This window comes from Pinus tabuliformis, chromosome 8 (genome assembly GCF_031772625.1).
Source record: "Pinus tabuliformis cultivar Carrire ecotype Pingquan chromosome 8, CPIR1, whole genome shotgun sequence".
Lineage (NCBI taxonomy): Eukaryota > Viridiplantae > Streptophyta > Pinopsida > Pinales > Pinaceae > Pinus > Pinus tabuliformis.
The window spans coordinates 1,878,275,500-1,878,294,451 of NC_142294.1; the positions used below are offsets into that span (position 1 = coordinate 1,878,275,500).

The 18,952-nt window shown below is 37.7% G+C and overlaps 1 protein-coding gene across 1 annotated transcript; it reads right to left on the reverse strand.

The window, feature by feature from the left end:
• Positions 1-50: 50 nt before the first annotated feature.
• Positions 51-6,208, reverse strand: LOC149243885 (lipase-like PAD4). Its single transcript, XM_089374650.1, has 4 exons — positions 5,859-6,208; positions 3,763-4,087; positions 2,878-3,639; positions 51-1,030 (listed from the first exon to the last, which is right to left on the reverse strand). The coding sequence occupies exons 1-4, from the start codon at positions 5,918-5,920 to the stop codon at positions 254-256; spliced, it is 1,926 nt and encodes a 641-aa protein (XP_089230776.1). The 5' UTR covers positions 5,921-6,208; the 3' UTR covers positions 51-253.
• Positions 6,209-18,952: the final 12,744 nt, after the last annotated feature.

An 18,952-nucleotide genomic window follows, 5' to 3' on the forward strand; every position in this document is an offset into this window, starting at 1 on the left:
CGGGACATCCCATGTTGGCACATGGCACACAAAATATTGAGAACATGTAGTACAGAAAGGGTATGATCGAATTCTCTATATAACATTGTTCGTGACTGTCTCAATACATCTCACTTTACAAAATTTACGCAGAATTCATTTCTTCCTTAAAAGTTAAGCATCAAACAGAACAATACCTACAGCCATCACGCTATTTTAAACAAATGTAAAGGAAATTACATCCAGAAAGCAAACTTCTTCCCAGTTTGGAAATTTAGCGCGTCCAAATTTCATTTTCCATTATCTCATGCAAAGGAGAGTTCCATTCAGGAAATTGAATTTGTTTGTATTCCTTCCATTTTTTCCACCAATCCATGAAGCTGCTCCCTTCCAAGAAAACATCTGCAGAAATGTTACCATCATTGATCATTTTTGTCACATAATCTTCAAACATCTCAAGATTTTCTGGCTTTGGGTGTTGTGCTTGCTTGAGATTTTCCAAGTCTTTCATGGCCTCTTCTAGATGTGCCCAAAAGCATGAGTCCTGAGTGAGGGATGCAAGTTTTGTGCGAGCTTTCTGACCTCTTGAACTGCGTGTTTTTTCTTTTTCTTCCATCCATGTCTGAAGAACTTTATGGCGAGTGGCTCTTCCATTTGAAAGATAATTGCCTTTACCCTTAGACATGCGGTAATAATATGCAATATCCAGAGGTTCCACAAGTCTCCTATAGGCAGTGCCAGCGTTTATCCACTTATTTTGGGTTTGGAAATCACTTGGCAACTCATTTCTCTCCCACATTGAAATAAGCTCATCCCAAAACTCGGCTAACTTAGCCCTCCGGAAATTTGCATCGATATCCTTCCTGTCCAGCTTCTTGAAGGAATCATAATATGTGACGCCATTTTCCTTCTCACAACGCTCTTTATACCACTCAAGCTCTGCCATGATACATTGTTTCTCGCTTAATTCAACTGCTAGCTTAGCAACGTTTGTGCTATGCTTGTTTTCCATATTTCCTGCTCTTTGTAGGGCATACTGTGCATGAACATTCTGCATGACAATTCAAGAATGCATTTCAAGCATCAAATTAAAATAAGAAAATGAAATTCCTCAATGCAGATAAAAGTCCGTGCTACGTCAGAGCCTAATATCAAATCTTACACACTAGGAAACTGGCAGAACTTATCGAAAAGCAGAGAGGGTAGCCCTCTTTTTGTTATCAAAGATCAAAGGAAATAAAAAATAAGCTCTTGGTTTTTTGTGTACACAATGTTCATTGCAGAGAGATCCAAAGGTAAGAAGAGAGGATAGCTTCTTTTTGTTATCAAAGTTCAAAGGAAATAAAAAAAGCTCTTGTTTTTTTTTTTGTGTTTACAATGTTCATTGCAGAGAGATCCAGAGGTTTAACCAGAGGAAAGTAACAATCCACTGAACATTGGCAGTTCATCAGATTGCGATGTTGTTGCTGTCACAGAACGGAGGTGCTTTACGTTCCAGGTGGGGAAGATGCTTGTGTGTCTATATATGTACTGTTCTTATCAAATATAAAAGTGCACGTGTGTATATATATATATATACACGTTGATGTTAATATAGGATTCGTTACAGGTGGAGAGGTGTTTTGGAGAGGTGTTTTTCCTAAGTTACCAAGAAACGGATACGGATTTACCAGATTTTTGAAAAGCCAGGATCTGGATGCGATGGGCAATGCCACGTGCCACGTATACAAAATACAGTAATATATATTTTTTTAATTTTTAAAAAACATATTAAAGTTAAAAAACCCTTTCATGAATGACAACATTAGAAATAAAATTATTAGTTAATTCATAAATCTGAAAATTGAAATCATGATGCTTTGTACAAAAAGAATAATTGTTAATACAAATTTGAATGTCTTATCAGTGATCACTCTATTAATATGATGATGTCTAGTAAATCTAACTACATGTCAAAAAATACTATATATACTCACTAATTGAATATTTAAACTCTACATCTTAATTAACCTGTTGTATTGTTTGACATTTGGCAAACCTAAAAATTCCCATTTAATTACAATGGTAAACGAATATTGTACATTATTTCAGAATATGCTATAGTCTATGTACCATATTCTTGAGGACTCTTCCCCTAAAGTTGGATGGGATTAATCTAATTAAGTTATTAATGACCAAACCATTCTTTGTACACTATTTATATTATTATCTATGTATTAGATTAAAGCTTTCTTAGAATTATAAAAAATTGAAAATTAACATTTTGATGTGTCAAACCCTTCTTTGTAGCTTTATTATGTGCTAGGCAGCTTATGACAGGTTATAGGTATTTATTAACTTATCCAATTATACAGCCTTACAGATTACTATTAAGTGATCTAACTAAAAATCTAAAGCTTTTCTTAGAATTATAAAAAATTGGAAATTAACATTTTGATATGTCAAACGCTTCCTTGTAGCTTTATTATAGGTATTTATTAACTTATAGAACTATACAGCCCTACAAATTACTGATAAGTGATCTAACCAGAAATCTAAATAGAATATTTAAAAAATATTCCAAAATCTCTGATGTTATTTCCTGGGGATTTGGCGTGTGAGCGCTAGTTGACACAGGATCTGTTTCAACAGCATGAGATTCTTTTCCATGTTTGAGGGATCAATTTACGTGGCAGATCCTACGTGGATCGGTATCCATATCTGAAACAGATCCACAAATCCAGCATTAACATAGGATTTTTGCTGAAAAGTTTTATCTTTCTAAGTATTTAATACAACCAGATTTAGCATGGATTTATACTAATTATAATATTTTAAATTAATTTAGTTATAAAAAATCAGCTCAAAACAAATATATATATATATTCAATTTTATTTTAAAAGGGAATTGAGTATAACCTGAGCCCCAACACCAATAGCTTCCAGTTGCAATGACAATCCCATCTTGTATGAGGATTCCGAGCTAGGTTTTGCAATTTTTCTGCCGCTTATAGATTTTTGTATGACACGTTTCAGAACGGAACCATACCCTATATGCTCTGACAAACAGTGTTTAACTATATTATCAGAAGGTTTTTCATTGCTCAGCATTGTCAAATGAAGCATCTTGAGAACAGTCTCTGAATTGTTAATACATGCTGCCCCCTCGCCTTCGCCTGAACAAAACATATAAGTGCCAAAAGGTCTGTATGGGCTTCTCTTTATAACACCATCTAACTCCCTTAGAGAGTCAAGCCCATAGTTTGCTATTGTGGAAGTATGCTGCAGGACATTATTAAGAAGAGTCCTACAGGCATCCTGAATAAAAGAATCAGGTGCATTTTTACTGTCATTAGCCATTATGCTATGCCAATATGGCAAAATAGCAACCAAGGGCTCAGCAATTGACTCAAATGGTGCAAGGAGCATCCTAGGAACAACATCATGCTGGGAAACTACATGACAAAAGTTGCCTGCCCAATTTTCACGGCCAACTGCTTCATGAAGTCGTTCATCCCCCACTAAAGGACATCCAAATGTTATACAAAAGGGAGAGCTTTGCCTCAGCCTCTTTTCCAGTACCCATAGTGTGGCCAGAGTAGCAACTGCACCTCCTAAGGAATGACCCACAAATATAATGGGTTTGAGTTTCCTTTGTTTTGAGTCTGTATAAATCTGTATCTGTTTGATCATGGAATACATCAACACAATGTTACTTATTTTTTTTTCGCAAAATTTAATAGTTAATAAGTGATGAAGCATTCCCGGTAAGATCATTCAGTCCTGAAAGATAAATTAGTTTACCTTTACTTGGAAATCTGTATACTTCATAATATGCAGGAACAACTGAAGAGCTCCTTGATGGACGAGAGCTGGTTGATCATCATGACCCTTGACACAACCAGAGAAGAAATTGTCGTGAGTTTGTATGTTTCCCTCTCCATATTTGCTGTCTTTGACGATGAAACCTTCTATTTTATGAAAAGAAGGAAAGGCAACATATGCAACGCCTTCATATTCATTCAGAGTATAACTCTCTGAGTTGTTTGCAAGACGTGACTCTTCCAGAGCCTTTGGCAATATGCCACATGAAACAAGGAAAGTTGCAATATCCTGACCGGCAGTGAACCTGCAACATCTCTGTACATTAGCACTATTCTGAAGAAGCATGTCAAAAACCAGATTATTGAATCTGCTATTTGTGGGCTGAATCTAATTTCCATAACCAATTACACCAATTACAGATCATACCATTGTTTACACAATCCAATTCAAAATTACAAAGTAAATGCCATCATTTTCACTTCAGAAATAAACATTGAATATAAAGAGTTCCTACATTGAAATCCAATTTTTAATCATGGATATCTCCCAACAATTCATAGAATCGATGTTTAAACCAATGTTGCACGAAGCAGGGATAAAACTGGGATTTTTTTTGGAAGTGAAGCGTGAGAAGCTTTAGAAGCGTCATTCTTTTGTGTATATATATCAATTTTCAAATTATTTGTAAAAAATATGAAAATATGAAAATATGCATATTTGTATATAAATCAAGATAGAAATGATGTCAATTATGTATCAATGATTAATTATTCTAGCTTTAACTATCTAAATGTATCAAACATCCTCTAGAATCTAGATTCCTTTTGTCTAGCTTTTGCCTCTACTTCTATTCTCTAGGGATACAAATCAACATTGCCCAATTTTGATCAAATGACCTAATCTAAATCTGAAAATATAGTCGAGAAAGCTTGACATGTCTAATCAATGATTATTTTCACTTGAGTGAAGTACATTTTTGCTAAGGCCATGACAAAGGAGTTCAACAATCAACACTGCCAACACTAGGGTACATATAGGGCTTGATGCTCTTGATTAAATACCAATCACATACCCTCGTAGTTGTATAATTTAATGAAATGCCTGTCTTTTTGATCTTGAAATCCTGAAAACTTTTTTGTCTAGTGAATTTTAAATGAGTTATGAAATATTATTTCCCCCTATAAAATTTGATGGGTTGGAACCATTCTAAAAAATCTTTAATTATTTCATAGTAATGTTAAAAATTTAAGTCAAAAAATGAAAATAAAAGATAAAAATTTAACATTACTTAGAAAATTAAAAAATTGAACATTACCATTAAGCGGCATCTATGAAGTGTCTATAAAACATCAAAAAAGAAAAAATGTTCGGGGAATTCTTCACATAACGGTTCGAATATTCCCCTCCCTACCCCCAAAAAAAAATGCCCCAAAAAATCGTGTGAACAATCTTTGGAACCACAGTTTGGACTGCAGAAACGCGTATCGGAACTGTCACGGTTCTAAAAGCCTAGGAACCACAAAAAACAAGGGCGAAACTGTGGTTCCGCCCGAGGATCGCTGGTGGATGCGAATCTGTCTCATGAACCGGGAGAAGGGGCGATTCCCGCAACATAGGTTTAGTCCAGAGGGACATTAATCCCACAAACGTTTCAAATGTTTAAGAAAAATAATTTCGAATATAAGCACTCCATGCTTGATAGACACTGATGTTATGAATGTGAACTGGGAGGCATGCATCGGCACAAATCCATTGAATTTAGTTTACCCAAAAATCCATTGTTTGTATCAAACCCAAGGAAATTAACACCACAGAAATAAAAATAAAAAAGTTTTACCCAGAATTCCGATCCAACCTTAAAGAAAGCTCTATATCATTCATTACAAAACTTCAAAACATAAAGTACAGTAAAATATAATTTCACCTTTCATAAAAATATTCTTATCTTCACCCTCCACTACCAATCAATTTAAGATATATACAAAATAATTTCAATTTTAACACTGAAGCATTTATCAAAATGTAAACAATCTCATTTTGCTAAAACGAAAATGATTTTGCAGGATCATCCTTACAGCGGGGTAGACGCCTCTGCGTCCATTTGATTTGCTCCTGCTTCACAATGCTTTTGCCGCATCCCGGGTGTTGTCTTTATAGGTGGCAAAGAGAAAGAGCATAGCAATATCCTAGAAAATCAATGGAATGAAGCCTGCAATGGGTCTGGAAGTGAGAGGAAGTTCTGGATGTTAATGTCATTCTTTGGTTTTTCATGAAACCATATCTTTCCCAGAGCGTGCAGGTTGCCTTCCTGGAAGCATGTATCATGGCGATCCATGGGCAGAGCAAGGACGATTTCCATCCATTATTTATTCATTTTTGAAGAATTTTCCTACGCTATAAGGATGGTTTGGGATGGGAAAAGGATAGGTAACGAAGTTTGGAGGAGGGAGGTATGATAAAGTCATGGACTAAAATTTATTAATTATTTCTTTTGTGTTAATGAGATAAAACTATGAAATAGTAATAATTACATTACTATTATAAATTTAATTGAGTGGTTACTAATAGTATAATAAAAAGAATAAATTTATATTAATTATAATATTATATTTTATTTTAGTGTGGGTTTTTATTTTATAAAAATGTGATTAATTTCTCAGTTTATAAGTGTAAAGAAGTAGGATTGAAATTAATGAAATAAATCATATAAAAGTGTTTGATAATTAGGGCAATTTATGTGCTTATTCATCATAAGATTTTTCGAGTTCAAACATATTTAACTATGGAGTATTTCTCACAATCAAGTCTACTTAGCTTACTACCCCATTTGCAAAACATTAACAAGTATTGTTCATCATGAATTATTTACTTAGAGTTTCCTTCACTCATTTTATTTAAGCATCAAGGGGCTTCCTCAATGCACCGCATGAAATATTTTCAAGATTAATTGTGTAGATTAAGGCATTAATATGTGACCCATATCCTCAGAGATGATGATGAATGCTATGCAATTCATTTCGTTAGTTTCAGTGCCACTACTTCATTGTGTAATGCCTCGTACTAATAAATCAATAAATTAATAAATAACAATAAGAATAATAAGAATCATGCTTTGATATATTTAATTTACTTTTCTTACTTCGTATTAATATATATTAGTATTTGCTAGGGTTTTGCAGATTTTTTTGAATATTGAGTGTTGGAAGTTGAATCACAACTTTGAAAACTCAAATCAAAAGTCAATCCCAACAAGTAGTTTATCCTAAATGGTTTTATGAGTGGTTCCCTAGGGAGTGGCCAAACCCCCTTCTATGTAGTTGCCAGATCCCATAGGCAAGCAGAAGGAAATGTAGTTTCTTCTGAAGGAAATAAAGGTAAGGAGGAAACCCATGTGGTTGGTGCTCAATGGCAAGCTCGATTGAAGGGAAAATACATTCCAAAGGCCTCAACAAACCCAATGTTTGTCATCCCCAATAATAGACTGGAGATATCAAGGCAGTTTATGAAAGACCATGCTCTGATATGCAAATTCATGGGCACTTGGCCTCGAGAACATGACATTGTAAAGTGAATACAATTAAAATGGCGACCAAAAGGATTGGTGGAGCTGAGATTGAGGGCCAAAGGTTTTTTTATGGTTATCTTTTCTGACTTGGAAGATCGAAAGAGAGTTTTGAAAACAACCCATATTTCATGAATAACGTCAGGTTGTTTATGAAATTTTGGGAGGAATGCTATAATCTAGAGAAGGAGCAATTTCTGGCAGCCTCGATTCGGGTGCGACTTTTCTCCCTCCTAGATGATTTATGGGAACCATACATTCTCGAGGGCAACAGTAATGCTATTGCAGATTTTATGAAAATTTTAGAGATCACCAAGAAGAGGAGGCAAGCGTCATATACTCGAATTTTTGTTTATATGAACATCTCAAAACCCCTCCTTGAATCAATATATCTTGAGTACCACGACAAGATTGACATAATCATTAGATTACAAGCATGCGCCCTTCAAATGCATGCATTGCTATGAGTATGGGCACTTGATTAGAAATTGCCCGCTAACCCTAGTGGACAATCAGAGGAAAAGGTACAAGGGTGAGAGGATGGATTTCAAGAGGTGGCCAATAAGAAAAGTAGGCCTGCCCGCAACCAATTGATGCAGTCAACGCAAAAGGGATCAAAAGATAAGAACCATGTTAAACATAGAGACAATCCATTTACATATCTTAGGTAGCTCGAAAACCTTGGTGCAACAGTGGAGATGGAAGAGCAGCTGGGTGAACATCCAATGGAGGTGGAGGAGCAAGGAAGTCGAGTGGAGGAGCAAGACGACAATTGGTCAGAAAAGCCTAACCCTAAACGAAAAGCCACAAAGGACACCTGGGATAATTTAGATCTCAAAGAATTGCTTGCCATTGCTAGTAATATATTGGAGGCAGAAAATCGACATGACAAACTGAGTTCAAATGAATGCACAATGTTGGAGTTCCTCCAAACATGGGCTAGAGCAGAAGCCCAAGAGATACCTTTAGAGCAATGCACCACTTCCTCCATCTATATGGGCAATGGTGACGAAGCAATGTACATTTGGAAGGGGATTTGAAGAGCGCTAACATTTGAAAAGGGGACTCCACAACTGCATCGAACCAAAGAACAAGAAACAAATGAACAAAATAGGAAAAGAAGAAAAACTATTATAGAGGTGCTAAAAGAGGCCGACAAGTTTTTGTTAGACTCAAGGCAAGCTAACAGAATTTCAGAGTATTTTCTCCAAATTACCTTTACTTCTCAATGGTCTCTTGGAATATTTGGGGCCTCAACAACAATGGTAAGCAAATGTACTTGAAACTAGGGTAGAGAATGAAAAACGAGAGATACTAATCTTGTAGGAAACAAAAGTTTCTAGTATGAAGTTAACAAAGATCATGGGTAAATGTTGGAGAGGTAGCAATTTAATGGCCATTGATGCACGAGGAAGCATGGGAGGCTTAATGGTCATATGGTATCCCAGAATCGTGGTTTTCTACAACTGGGTGGCTTACCCCAATATCCTCTTGGGATGCTTTCATTGCTCCGGAGCAGGAGAGCTGGTTTGCTTGACAACAGTATATGGTCCCTTAGTACTAGGAAAAAAAGAGGGCTTCTTGAATGACTTGCGGAGTATGAGAGGAAATAATCAGGATGAGTGTTGGATCATAGGAAACAACTTCAATATAATTCATAGTCTAGAGAGAAAAAAGGAGTGATTAGGAGATTAGAGCCGACGCCAACACTCTTCTAGGAAGTTATCCAAGATCTAAGGCTTGCAAAGGTGGAAAATGCTAAATGGAATCCACACCTGAAACAACCACCATGGAGGTCGACACCACCAGGTGGCTTACCAAGTGGTTCCTCTTTGAAGAATTACTTGATCGAGATCTATTCGTGGAGGCCACCATTGTGCCATGTCTAGGATTAGATCACTGGCCAATATAACTGGAGACCACCGTGGAGGTCAACCCCAGGTGGCTTACCATCTTGACTAGTTCCTCCTTGAAGAATTACTTGACTGAAACCCTTGCTAAAACATATTATTTCCTTGAAACAAACAGGGTTCGTGGAGGGACGACAAATTTTGGATGGAATAGTCACAACATGTGAAATAGTTCACTTGCTCAAACATGCGATAGGAAGTCTAAAATGCTAGTCAAGCTTGACCTATCTAAAGAATACGATAGATTAAATTGGAACTACTTGCTTAGTGTCTTGTCTTTTTTGGGTTTTCTTCTCACTAGATTAGATGGATCAAGTCCTTAATATCCACCCCCTTCTTTTCTATATTGTTGAATGGCTCACCCAACCATACATTCAGAGCATCTAGAGGTCTCAGAGAAGGGGATCTACTTTCCCCCTTCTTATTTATCATAGCAACAAAAGAACTTGGGAGATACATTAAAACAACAGTGAACCATGGACACCTTAAAGGAATCTACATTTTGGATCAAGATCTTCTTTTTACATACCAACATTTTTTTGATGACATTATGTTGTTTGGAAAACCAACGCTGCAGGAGACGAGAATGTTGGATATCATCTAGTTGGGTTTTTAGGATGCTTCTAGTATGTTGATCAACGGGGAGAAGTCTAATATGTTTTTGTTCAACACCAGTAGAATGTTATGGAGAAACTTGGCTAGAATCTTGGGCTTCCAGGTGGGTTCCTTGTCGGTGAACTACCTGGGCGTTTCAATTGTTATCAACTCTCTTCAGACCTTGTGCTGGCAAGAGATTAAGAGTAAAATTCCAAACGTTTGGACAATTGGGCCTTTCATTTTTTGAACATTGCAGGCTGTGTTATTTTGTTGAAGGAAGTTTTACAAGCTATTCCTGTCTATCAGTGGTCTGTCTTACTGGCCCCTAAAGTGGTATATAAGGATATAGTTTCAAGTTTTCATAAGTTTCTATGGAAAGGTGCCAAATAAGCTAAGAAGTGGGCGTTGGTGACTTGCGAGAAGGTCTATCTACCTAAATGGAGAGGCTGACTAGGTTTAAGGGACCCTGAGTTGCTACATAAAAATTATGGTGGAGATGGATCTGTTGACGGTGTTGGAAATCCGTCAACCAAGGGGATCTCCTCGATATGAAGTCCCAATCATACCTCACACTGTTTGGTGTAGGAGTCCCATCTGGTATAGAGGTTCGGTTGCCAAATCCTTAAAGGTTTTCCTCAGCTTTAGCTATCAACACAGGAGAGTGATGCAATGGTGTCTTCGAAAAGCAAGGGAGGTGTGCCTGGTGAGTGTGGAGTTGCAACTGTGTCAAAGTTCTTCTACCGCAAAGGGGGAAGAAATGTCTATGTGAGAGGTAATAGTACCACCCAAGAAGAGACACACATGAACCAAAAGGCTCCATCTAACATCCAACGGAATAGTCCACAACGGATGTGACGGTCGGTACAACCAACAAACAAAGAAATATTTGTGTAGTATCCAACGGAATAGTCCACAAGGATGGGACAACAATAGCAACTATTACAACACATTCTCAATAAGATAAGCACTAAAATAATTGAAACAGTTCAACTATCTTAGTACACGTGAAAACAAACATGAAATACAAACGTCCACAAAATAGTCTTACAAACTTTCCTAGTCTATACATGAAGAAGGTGTTGGCCTTAAAAGGGTTCTGCTATTAAGCAAAAGTTCCAAGACACATGTTTACAATGTACATCACTAGCCCCAATAGTGGGACATTGGAGCCACTCCTTGCTCCTCAAAGAATTAGCTGATCTCTCTAATGCCTTGTAGGAGGAGCTAAGGTGAAAAGTTCTTTGCTCATACAATGAGGGGGTATATATAACCAAAGGGTGATGCTTCCCCTTTGTGACTCTTTGACTACTCTCATGATTGTTCAACTTCCAATGACTTTTCAACTTACATGACTTTCCATATTCATGTGTGTCCTTTAGACTTCCACTTTATAATACATTTGAATATAATATACATGGTCCACAATAGTGATGTGGCATATGACCACTCATGACATGACACTGCTGACATGGACTGCTCGGGTGTTGTGGCAGTGTCAAGCCATTGTTGCTACTATGAATGATGTATTCTTGGGAATATGTTTGTCTTCCACTTCCCCATGGCTTGGTGACAAGAATCTTCAATGATCTCAAGTCTTGAGTGGTGGTCACAAGTTGGTGTCCCTTTGTCTTTCTTTGGAAGATCAACTTGCTTGCTCGGTTGCAAGAGTGTCTTTTGCATGTCTTCCTCCTTCATCTCCTTCTTCATCATCCCGCCATGACAAAGTACCTGTATTCGCAACTGATTCATGATGAGACAACATTAACCTGAAAACTTCCTAGCATAAGATGGTGCATTCAACTTCAAAGATTGAGCCGAAATTGAGTTGCAGGTCGGAAAGAGAGGCAATGCTCTGTCCCAATAACCAGGGTTGAGGCTTGAAGCATGTAACTGTGCAATGTGCAGTCCATGCTAGGCTCAAAGTTTTCCTTCGGCGCAGTTTTGAATATGAGTGAGTCTGGCTGAAGGAGGGGTCATTGTGGAAGCTTTCTACACAGTTCTGGGAGCCAGTGGGTTAGGATGAGGGGAGGACCAATGAAGGTAGCTTATGCTGTTAATTTTTGCAACTGCGGTCAAATTCCACCTTGGATAGTTCAGATGACCAAGATGTTTGCATTAAATTCCTCTTTTTGAGGACCAAATTCGACTTAAAGATCACCTTATTTGGACAAGCAAAAGTTGGTTTTTGAATTTATTTATTTATTCATGTATATTTGATTGGGTTGGATCTAAGCACATGTACAATTGACAAGTCGGCCTCAACCCCAAGTGGACCCTCATGAAAGCCTATAGATAGAAGACACCTCAAGCTCATTTGGACATATTGATAAAGCCATCTTCTATTCTCTTATTGTCTTGGTTCACATAGGTCTGACAGAGGAAATCTTACGTAAAGGGTCCGAATCTATAGGGTCGAAGCTCACACATGTTTAGGGTTTCTGATTTCTGGAGGTTGGCACAACACTGGGCATTTTAGTCCTTGGATGCTGGCACACAATGGTCAAGGCAGTGTCCAGAAAGCCCTAGACACTGACATAAAAGCCTATGGGAGCGTCCAAGGTTTCAGAGACAGTTCGAGCTGTATTAGTCCCCAAACGCTTGCACAATGTGGTTTTGAGAGCGTCCGTGTGGCCCAGAACACACGCTCAGTAACTGGAAGAGAGCGTCTAGGGGTTTGAGCAGATTTGGGTGAGTTGGTCCCTGAACACATGCACAGAATGCTCTGGGAGCATCCGGGCTACCATAGACGCTGGCATACAGTTCACACAGAGCATCCAGGTTTGCTATAGACACTCTCACAACTCCTCCTTGCGTCCGAGACTCAAAGATGAAATTTTAGTATTTCAAAGTTTCCACTGGGTGACAACTATGTTCAACAGTGTTCAACACAATGACAAAAATATCCCACAGTTGATTACAATTAGTGACATCATACTACAGTCCTCAGAATTAGGGTTTTTATTATAAGCATGTTTAGATCTGTTTCATGGATATCATAGTTGTTTTGTTGCATAAATAAAATTATGGATCATTGTACTCTTGTTTGTTGAATCATTTGACGACGATCTAAGAAGACGAAGATTTGCAAGGGTTTTCCCTATAGTGGGTTTTACCTTGGTCTTGGACCAATCCAGGTGTCTCTGTGTGTGCATGCTTTTCTTCTATTGTTCCTTTATGTTTGGCTGCATTGATGATGATGATGTTGTTGTTCTTTCTATATGATTGCATATGCTGATGAGTAATGGTGTAGATCTGAATAATGTAATGATGATATGGGGTGAACTTAATGTATTAATGAAGAAATGCAATTATCAAAGCAAAGAACGATGTAGCCCTATGAAAAATTAACATCTGTGCAGTTCCGGGAGGGAAGGTTGACTGATTTCTGCGCAGATTTGGGAGACAATGGGTCGGGCTGAGGGAGAGACCACTGTAAGAAACCTCTACGCAGTTCTAAGAATGAAGGGACACTGGTCCCCTATGGGATTGCGCAGTTCAGGGGCACAAGGAGGCAACTTGTTGCTTGTGCTTGTGCAATGTGCAGTTTAGGCTAGGATGATTGAAAATATTGGACAATTATGGAAGGGAGCAATGGTCACGGGCTCAGGAATCGTGCAATGCAGCAGTCTTGGGGGATAAGAACTGTGCATTACCCAGATCTAGGGGTCACAACCTATTGACTAGAACTGCGCAATGCGCAGTCCAGGTAGTCTGGGTGAAACCCAGTTGAAGGGTCGGGGAGATTCTTCGGAAAAGGCTAAATGTTGGACCAGCGAGACTCACTGTTGGGCATAATAAACAACCTAACATTTAATTGTCAATCCGAGAGTTTGTAAACTTAGGGGCACAACAATGGAAATACCAACGAAGGAATTCCGCAACCTGCACTAGTTAATACAATAACACCACACCATTATGGAAACTGGATTCACTTAAGAAAAATACTTGTCACAAACTTTGATAGAAAAATTAAAGCATGCCTTGAAAATAATGTTGGAAAATGAAATATGTTCCTGTAATCAAGATTCCAGTGCTTTAAAAAGAACATAAGGGATGATCTTCTATTATACTTATAAATCTGTGTCCTTTACTAAAGATATCTCATTCCTGTACTAGAGCAACCACGTGCCTGTATTGAAATGAGTCTTGTTCCTGCACTAGAACTTAATGAAAGGAACTTGAATCAGCAGAAACAATTCTGGTAAATAAAGGAAATAAAGCAAATCTTTTGTGACTGAGTATCAATGCAGTTATGAGATAGAAAAATAATCAAACTTTTAGGTACATTTGTCTCTAGTACAAATTTTCCTTCCTGGATTGAATCTGCGTTCCTGCACTGCAACAATGTTCCTGTACTGGAACAAAGTTCCTACACTGGAACGATATTCTTGTACTAAAACGATGTTCCTGCACTGAACATTTTGGCTTTCATACAAGAATTCTGGGTTCCTGTACTAGGGTGCTCTGTTCTTGTACCAAAACAAAGATTCCTGTACTAAGAAATTAGTATTCCTATACTGAGCTTCCAAACCACTTGCATGAAATGTAAAGTGTGCTAACTAGAAATTAACTTGCAAGGCAAACCAGATCAGAGAAATATTTGCATATAATAAAAAAGACTCTTTATATAATCATTCATTCGAAAGTGAAAAGTACTTCAAAAGTCAAAGGAAATCTCTACTGCAACAGAAAGCTTCTTCATGTGAAAATGACCATTTACTCTAAATACAAAACATCCCTTCTTTCCTAGATGATTGTCATGATATTAACCAGATCTGCACTTTTACCGAATAGAGGTTTCAGTTCAAAGGTTCCTTCACTAAATTCCAGTCTTAAATTGAACTATTCCCACAAGAAAATAAGCATAATCGCAAATCCTCATAATATGGACAACATTTCGTTAACACTCAAGGAAATACAAGTAAATTAACCCTAAGCTAAAGAAAACACACTTGCATAGAACACATTTGCATACTAAGGAATGAAACACACTTGCATAAGGAAAATAAATCCACTTGCAGAAATAAATACACTGGCAGAAGCAACCCTCACTTGTAGAAATAAAACACACTGGTGCAAGTAAACTGAAACACACCTTTTGCAGAAAGAAAAATACTCATCAAAGGAAATAAATGATACTATAATCTTCACTAAATGAACACACCCACACCTTCACACCTCGGATTTGAGTCGCGCAGTTTATGAAGAAGACAAAAAAACTGTTAGCTATATAAAATAAACGAAATACTTCTTGCTCCAACCCTGCATACGAAAATACATCTAACACACCTTACAAAAGAGGGAGAACGAGCTGGGTTAGTTGGGCCCTAGCCAACCAACTCGTTTCCCTTTACGAAATCTCGGAAATCAAATACACAAACAACTCATTCACATTAGATTTAAACTTAGAAATATTTTGTAAATCAAATACACAAACAACTCATTCACATTAGATTTGAACTTAGAAATCGATAAATCGACATAACTCCTTAGATTAGCTTGAATGTTTGCTGCAATTATACATCAAAGCTTCGAATCCAGCCTCCAACTGATCATAGGGAAGGGGGAAGAGCCCCCTAAACTTGATCCAACAACATGGAAGTGCAATAACTGGTTTTCTCCTCCCTTCCTACAGAGCCATGATTTGGCTTTTATATAATTTACAATTACATGATAGGCTTTGAACAAGCCAAACCTTTGCAAACAAGGTGAGGGATTGAATCCCAACTACTTCCCATCAATAGGAGACTAGTACAACCATTTTCCCATTGAGAAAATGTAGATTTGATACGAATTTTCCATTTCTGGGCATATTCTGGAATTCTGGAAAAATTGGGATTTTTAACAAACTGCCTCCAAATAACATTTCGTATCTTCTTAACCATTACAAATCTGAGAAAGTTGTTTGGAGGAAACTTAATTTGTTATGTTGAAAACAATAACCTCTCTCATAATTTTCTGATTCAGCTCCAGTGCCTGGAAAATCGTGCCTGAAGTTGATTGTTTGGATACTTTTGCAAATCTGAGATCCTAAAATTTTGGAAAAACATTTTTGTTTTTATAAAACTGCCTCAAAGACCCTCGTGTAACTTTTAAAATTGCGAATCTTTTAAAATTTTTTATACTAGTAAAAAACCCATTTTCTCAGATTTTTGAGATTTGCCTCCAGATGCACGCAAATCGAGGTCAAAATTGGACGTTTGGAAACTGTGTGGATTTTGAACAGATTTGTTGATTTGCTTCTAGAGACCCACATGTGAAACCAGGGTGCAATCCAACTCACGGGAAGGTGTTAAAATATCATTGTTAACAAAAACCTTCCTCGGTTTTCCCTGGAAGCGTGTCGAGATGTCAAAGCTCCAAATTGGTGGCTCTCCAGTGCAGGAATGCTGCTGAGTGTAGGAACAGGGCAATGAAAGATACGTGCACCTCTGACTATAAAAAAGGATCCAAGATAATTCCATATGCGTGTTTATACTACCAGCTAGCATTTTCCTCCGTGGAAAGCTTGAATGATGAAGTAGTCGACATATACCTCCTTTTTGGTGTAGGATCTCTATGGACTGCAATACCTACATTAACAACATTAACGAACATCAAACCCAAGAAATGCATATAGAGAAGGTATAAAATGCAAATCAAATGTAAATCTTCACTATTGCATCAAAAGAATATATAAGTGCAACATAAAGGTTCATAAACTAGTAAAACAAGGGAATAAGTGAGGCATCAAATGGGAAAAAAGATGCATTAGATACAACAATTTCGAGGCCTAACATCCCCCCATGCCGATCATCTTGCATGTCCTCATGCAAGCGAATCAACTGCTATATTGATGTTCCCTTGCAAAGAACAAGAATTGAAACATAAATGTTCCTGCACTCATAATATTATGTTGGCATTATGATGCATGTGTTGTACTTGATGGAAACCCTCTCATAGAAGATCATCTCCCTTATATACATTCAGATGAATCCACAGAAGAGATATCAGATATGACAAAATACATGGATGCAGGACAATTCAAAGAGATCAGATGACAATTCACAAGTAAGCTTTGCAATCAAGTCCAAAGGGGGAGATTGTTGGCATTATGGCTAAAGTGTTGTCCTTGATGGCAACTCATATAGGTGATGGATCACTGTACAACAGGTCAGTAGCAGAGATTGATGATTAGCTCACAAATAATGAAGAAAACAAGAGGTACGCAGGTACACCGTACAAAAGCTGTGGACCCGCAGGCATGTCATAGATAAAATGCGTACATACCTGCAGGTACACCATGTAAAAGGTGCGGACCCCAGTTCACTCACTTCAAGGCAAAGAAGCGCGCTCACGTGGGGTTTCTTATGTTTGGCCCGTGGTATTTAGCTCGCCGTTCTTGATTCTATGGTTTTGGCCCGTGGTATAGGATCTAATTTAGCCCCGGTTTGGATCTCTTGTATTGGTTATCTATGGTATTGATCCATGATTTTAGGAAGAGCCTGCCTATATAAAGCAAAGGAGATCATTTGGCTAGACACTTGTGAAAGAAGAAGATCTTAAGAGAAGCTAGCTCTGAAATTCTAGTGATGGGTTTGTGAGAGATAGCTGAATCTAAATCAAAGAGAAACATGAGGGTTACAAGTCATCAGATCTGTAGATCTGATAGTCTGGGTTATCCTTGAAGTCTAAAAATTGTCTATACCCGCAGGACCGCAAGTGCAGTGAAAGAAAAGTGCGGAGATACACATGCGCAGAAGCGTTGCAGGTGCGCTGATACGCAGCCGAAGAAGCGTTGCAGGTGCGCAGATACGCAGGCCCAGAAGAGCTGCTAATGCGGAGGTACGTAGGAAGTCCGTGAGGCACAGTGCGTGGGTGCGCAGGAAAGCAGTTGGAAACAATGCGCAGGTGTTCTATGGGTGAAGCTACGGACTTTTCATGAAATCTATTTAGCTGCCCCGGTTTATTATTGTTGTGTTCTGGGTTTTGAAGTGATGTCTGGTTTCTGGTATTATGTTCTGATAACAGCAGTGATTGATTGAATGATTATGATTAGCTTCAGTATTGATAGATGAATGGATCAGGTTCATAATGACTTATCCTTATATGATCTGGTGGACTAGATCTGGTTGATAACTCTCATTGTATATGTATTGATCTGGTGATTGGGTGATTCAGAAGGTTGTTTGATTATGAGCTTCAATATTGTTGTTGGGTCCAGTATGAAAATTGGATGAAATGTGACCTTTCAGATTATGTGTTGTGCTTCAGTGTATCCAGTCTGAAAATTGATGAAACGTGGTACCTGGAGGAGAGAAGATTGTAGGTCAGCACCTACGTACTAGTATCTAAGCTAGTACAAGAGCTAAAGGAAATCTTTGGAGCATTGTAGCAGGTAGCAGCCTGCGTACTAGTAAATGGATCGGCTAGTACAAAAGAAAAAGGGGGTTGTAGCTCCCATACTGGTATGAGACTGCACCAGTACAAAATATTGTAAAAGGATTTTCTTATTAAGAAGAAGATTGAGATGACTTGCAGCAGGTGGTTTTCTCCCGCATTGGGTTTCCACCTTATATTATGGTGTTCATGTGTGTGTCTTATGTGTGATGATCTATTCTATGTTACTGCATCTGTTAACTGATAATATGGTTGATAATGTTCTAATGCACTCATTGAAGATCAATTAACTTAATCATAAGAAGTTGTGGAAGTAGAATATATGAATCAGAGTTTGGAAATGAAAAAAAGTTTTATTGACTTGATAATACTGATTCACCCCCCCTCTCAGTGTTATTTCCAACATATTATTCTTGCTATATTTGACTGTTCTGACAGAAAAATGCCTGCTAGTCCATCTTTTTTAATTAAGACTTATCAAAAGAAAATAAAATGCCAAGGATACCATAGGAATGCTAACAATGTCATTACTGCAAGGATAGTGTTATCATGAAATAGTCAACAATCAAAACTTTCGCGAAGCATCTCAAGAGAAACCTTAGGCAGTAGGCCTTCACTTTCAATAACCTCATTATTATAAAATAGAAGTGACATTATTTGGAAGCCAAGGCATTAAAATGGATGGAAATAGGGAAAAAGAAATATGACAAAATGATATCTT

Bases quoted from the DNA above. Each gene is read 5' to 3' on its own strand.
- LOC149243885 (XM_089374650.1), bottom strand. From the start codon at position 5,920: ATGCGGCAAAAGCATTGTGAAGCAGGAGCAAATCAAATGGACGCAGAG. The intron at 3,640-3,762 runs GTAAACTAATTT...ATGATCAAACAG, and splicing joins ATACAGATTTCCAAGTAAAG to ATACAGATTTATACAGACTC. The intron at 1,031-2,877 runs GTTATACTCAAT...ATTGTCATGCAG, and splicing joins CTATTGGTGTTGGGGCTCAG to AATGTTCATGCACAGTATGC.